The following is a 5,235-nucleotide window of genomic DNA, read 5'->3' as shown; positions in this document are numbered from 1 at the left end:
CTGCACCTGCATGAATGGTAAATTTGTATAAGCAAAGATGACAAGGTAAATTGATAACTTAAAATAGTTCCTAGTTTTTTACAATATCTTATTAGTTTTCTCCTAGTTTTTTGTGCTGTTGCTTCCTAGTTTTCTCCTAGTTTTTTATAATGTACTGCTGGAGAGCCTGAAAATTATAAAATTCATAATAATCATAAAAGCCAAGTGTGGGTCGGTTGGTCATGCTCGATTTCTCCCAATTTTTCTTTCTCTCCTATGATACTTCCTCTTTTGTTTCCATTTTAGTTGAGTTTAATCTCTAACCTAGGCATAAATAGCTTCTAAATTTTGGCACTTTTTCTGCTATAGATGCGGAAGTGCATTCTCTCCGTATCAACTCCTGTGAAAAATAAGTAAAAAATTAGTGCAAATCTATGCTTGGGAATTATTACAGAAAAGCTTTTGTTAAAACAGATTGAAAATACCAAATATCTATAGGGAAGAGGACAATGTGCATCTGGGTGACACCTGAACACAACCTGAACATGCATCTGTGGTTAAAAGATGCCAGCTGTGTAACATAGAACTGCAAACAACAGCTGAAGTTGAGTGAAATCTTAATTTGTATTTTCTATACTATGTTTCTAATCACTAATCAAATAAATTTAACCAAGCTAAAAATATTTTGTATTCTTGTCTTAACAGCTAAAAATAAAAGAAGCAAGACTAGGCTTGAACTGGCTGACAAACAATTTGAATGCATGCCAGATCCTGTATGCGAAAACCTCAGATATCATGCAACACCTGAACTTTTCCAATCAAAATTAATTTCTGAGCAACAATTTCTCAAAAACATGTAAATTATTGTATGGAATAGTAATGGCACAATTATTTTGAGAAAATTGGGGGAAAAGAAAAAACCACGGATAATGGAGGTGCAGATAATTGAGGCACTATTGTACCCCCATTTCCCAGTACAAACAATAGTGAAGTTAGGTTAGGCACATCTGGCTCCTGCGTTTTTAGGCTTGCTCCTAGATCTGAAAATATTTGTCGAGGCCTGTTTTAAAGACATCAGCTCATTGTAAAATATTTCCCTTAATTTCCCTAAGCTTCACTCAGACTTACAACAGTTCTGTTGTAGCTTGGTGCCATTATTGAAAGCTGTGGTAAGTTTGCAGTATTTAATTTCTTTTGTGAATGTTAATTGTGCAGTAGAATTATTTTAGAATATTGCTATCACAGCTTGGAACTTGTTTTAAAGTCACTTGTATAGTTTTAATTAACATAACTATTTGACTTTCCTAGAAATTCTTATCTATGACTTCAAAGTCTAAATGTCATGTTTTGAGTCAGTCAGTAGAATTTTGCTATTACTAAACTGAGGCATATTGATCAACATGTGATTATTTTAACATAAAACTGATAGTAGATATCACCTTATACCAAATGAGAGGGCATAAGATGATAAGTTTACTAAAGAACATAAAATGTGTGCTCCCCAGTGGCACAGTGATAAGTCTGCAGACTTACAACACTAGAAACAGTGTTTCAACACCCGTGGTGGGCAGAGCACAGATAGCCCAAGGTGTAGCTTTGTGCTTAACTACAAACAAACAAATACAATATGTGACATGTTAAACATTAAAGAAAGAAAGATCCTCTTGATATTAACTGCAGAGCTTGAAATTAGAAGTGGCTAATTGATAAAAAACAATGGTTTCTAATGTTTATTAAATGACTGTCAAGGAGTCAGTAGTATTTTTTTTCCAGTTGATAAACAGTCATGGATATGAATACTGAGATCAGTTACTAACAACAGTTAAAAAAAAAATAAGTTGGCTGCAAAGCACATATTTCTATGGGATTTCCCAAGTTTACAATAGCAAGTAAAAGCAGTATGTAAAGTGATGTTTCAGTTTTTTATATCTTTTTTTTTATTGGATAGTAGAAAATGTAATTGTTATCAAAAGACATAAATTTAAAATTTGATAACATTTCAAAAAATAAAGTTAAAATGCAACACTTCCTGGAAATTCACATTAGTTATATTTTTTAAGGGCACGTAAGTTTTGAATCCTTTTTGCAAGTTACTTTAACATAAAATTTTCTGTTATAGATTAATATGTTTAATAAACTCAGTGCTGTTGTGTCATAGCTTAGGAAAATACTGTCCTTAGCTGTCTTTTCAGAATGTATTCTTTGAAGAGACAATATTAGTGTCGTTAAAGGTTAACATGATTGATTGATCATATTATTTAAGAATTTGTAGCTTATCATAAGCTGAATAATAAAAATGTTACTTTCCACTACTTTCCATTTGCTATTTTAACATTAATGAAGCAGCCAGAGAATGGATTATTCAGGTTAAGTTTATTATGGCATTCTGTACTTAATTGGTTTTTTGTATGATGACTTTATACTTGTAGACTTATAGTTCCTAAGTGGATTGGCATCACCACATATTTTTGTGTTGATGGGAGTATATAAGATCATTGATCTTAATAATATAGACCAACAGCAGCATTTAAGTTTTAATCATGTTTATCAAAGTTTGCATTATATAGGTAAACCTGTGTTTTTCATGCCTTATCGGTGACTACATGTTTTCATTGGCTCTGATTGTTTCAATTTTTTCAATATTGTAGATGATAAGATTATTATTTTAGCATTTTTGTATAAACGTAGACTATATCTTTTTAGTATCAATTTAAATAATAATACAGAAATAAAGTTTGGTATTTAAGTTACACTTACAAAGTTAAACCTAACTCAGAATATGCTAGGCATGAAAATAGCTTCTTGTTTCACAGTTTGAGATTTAATTGACTGAATTTGTAAGCTAGTTATATCAAAGATATATTCTAAACTATACTCTACAGTGAATATAGCAATCCTTGTTCAACTTTCTTTTTTACTTTCTTTTCGTTAAGGCCTCAAACAATGCCATAAAGCTTTCATTTACTTCTTTAAGCCTAATGTCTGATACATATTAGTGTGTGTACAATATTAATTATATATATATATATATATATATATTCTTATGTTTAGTAGTTTGTACTTTTTCATGTAAATTGTTTCTTTCAGTTGAAATTTGAAGATCAGGTAAATTGTGATATCTTTTTACATTACAAAAATCTACTACTTACCCAACTTATGAAAAACTGAGTTTGGGTCGCATCAAATGGAAAGTGTTAGAATTGCTTGTACTCAAGAGACCTGATGATAAAGACAATAACACACATTGAATTATGTAATATGTAGATTTTATTATATTATTATTACACATCAGTCAATGCTAATGAATTAGGAACTATGGGTATGGCAGATCAAGCTAAAGAATTTAAATCTGAGTAAAAAAGTTTGTCAACTACATATCAATGCATATTATTAGACAAAATTTGATAATATGTTTTTGTTTTATTAGATGCACTTATAAACTTTCTGTAGTGTGTTATACTTGTGTATTGTGCTTTAGAAAACCAGTAGTCAGTGTGAGGACAGTTTAAAAGAAAAGCTGAATGACTGGCCAACAAAAGCAGTTGAATACATTATTTACTGTAAAAAGTGGATGAACAAACACATATCTGTCTTGCTACAGCTGGTGAGTTTCTGTTATTTTTTGTTTAAAGTGAGTGCTTAATTTTTAAGTACAGTGCCATAATTACTTATGGCTAGATTTAACACTTTTGTTGCCATGTGTCCCACCAGTGGGTCACAACTGACTTTTAGTTATGGACTGTGTGACACATTGATGGTTCACAGACAATTATTTTTCAAAGCCAAATTTCTCTTGTGCATATAAGTTTGGGACACTGAGACTGCTCCTTGGCACCTCTTGAATGTTTAATTATTTTTATACTTAATTTTATTATGAAGCAGCGAATTTGTTAATTGAACAGCGTGGGTGAACATTGACATACATATGTACTGCAAATGTAGTTTAAAAGCTTTTTTTCATAATTAATTTTGAAGTAGATGTATCTTGACTGTCCGTAAGGTAATTACATAATGAAGATATGTCACATGGTTTTTCATATAAGGAAACTTTTGAATATATGACCTAAAAATGTTGTTGTGAATTACCTTGCGAGTACATGAATAACCTATGACTTGATGTTTACACTATAATTAGCTCGTAAGCACATATACTTTCTTAATGGAGTATTTTTTCTAAGTGCGTGTCATTTGATGTTGTTATTTAAAGTTTAAATGTATTTAAATATGCCATTTGTTTTTGATTCAAGCAAACTGCTGGATTACAATAATTTGAAGAGTTCAGTTTAGAGGAACCACTATTACTTAGATAACCAGTTATGGTTCACTTTGAGACTCTGACCAGTTCACAGATATTCAAACTGCTACTTGAAGCCATAGTTTCTGGATTTATTTTACACTTGTTTTATTTAATTGTTTGAACAGTGTGCATCGAAACTTGATTGTTTTCTAAATTTGCTTGTTTAGCCATTCCACATTCAGCAAATAATGATTATGATAGTTTAAAACTTTAGATGCTTTGCATCAAACAATTAAATTTATAAACAAAGCATGCAAAAATTTACTTTCTGTTTGAGTTTAAACATAAGAGCATAGGTAGTTACCTTAATATGTCAGCTAGTCTGAACTATTTCATGTGTGTTGTTCTGAAACAGAGGACTGATTTAACATTCTGTTTGTCTTTTAATGCATTAGTAAGTAATCAAGACTCAACACAGAGGAAAATATGGGTTTAATTAAACCTGTGATCTGCTTTGGCATCACAGTGACACATTCACAGTTCTTAAACAATGTATTTTTAAGTCAAATCAATTAATTGGTAACAAATTGGTTCAAACATGACAAGTAACATTGTGACACTTCTAGTTCATATGTGATGCTTTCAAGCCTTCTAATATAAGTTACTGAAAAACATGTATTCATTCTTTTTTCTGTGCGACAGCAAAAAACCTAAAGCTTTATCAAGCACTTACAGAACATCTAAGACTTGTTTTATAAAAGAACATTCAAAATGTAATCTAATTCAGAGATTTTCCCAAAGAAATCTTAAAAATGTTGTTTTAACTCTTTTCAACCAGGGCTTGGTCCCTGGAACTGACCTCGTAACCATTTTGTGCTTGTTATAGTTTTCATGCTATAACTTTTAAATTAGTAAGCGAATGTTAACGAAATTTATCAGTAAACATTACAATGCTTTCGTATGCAAAATATCTAAATTTTTTATTAAGTCTTAAGGTTTGTAAAGCAATGTTTCTCTCG

At 30.8% G+C, this 5,235-nt stretch overlaps 1 protein-coding gene across 2 annotated transcripts in view; it reads left to right on the top strand.

Moving 5' to 3' along the window:
- The window catches only part of LOC106463911 (protein Njmu-R1-like), a 48,003-nt gene that overhangs the window by 21,243 nt on the left and 21,525 nt on the right, over window positions 1–5,235 (top strand). The window contains exons 5-7 of one of the 2 annotated variants that reach the window (XM_022391548.1): window positions 1,091–1,148; window positions 3,067–3,084; window positions 3,458–3,583. In XM_022391548.1, coding sequence (XP_022247256.1) covers window positions 1,091–1,148; window positions 3,067–3,084; window positions 3,458–3,583 — 202 coding nt within the window. The remainder of the gene's footprint in view (window positions 1–1,090; window positions 1,149–3,066; window positions 3,085–3,457; window positions 3,584–5,235) is intronic. The other variant, XM_013923991.2, reaches the window with a different exon arrangement.

Source organism: Limulus polyphemus, unplaced genomic scaffold, assembly GCF_000517525.1.
Source record: "Limulus polyphemus unplaced genomic scaffold, Limulus_polyphemus-2.1.2 Scaffold1515, whole genome shotgun sequence".
Classification (NCBI taxonomy): Eukaryota; Metazoa; Arthropoda; class Merostomata; order Xiphosura; family Limulidae; genus Limulus; species Limulus polyphemus.
Note: the sequence above shows the minus strand (reverse complement) of the source record. Positions and strands in the feature narration are given on the sequence as shown.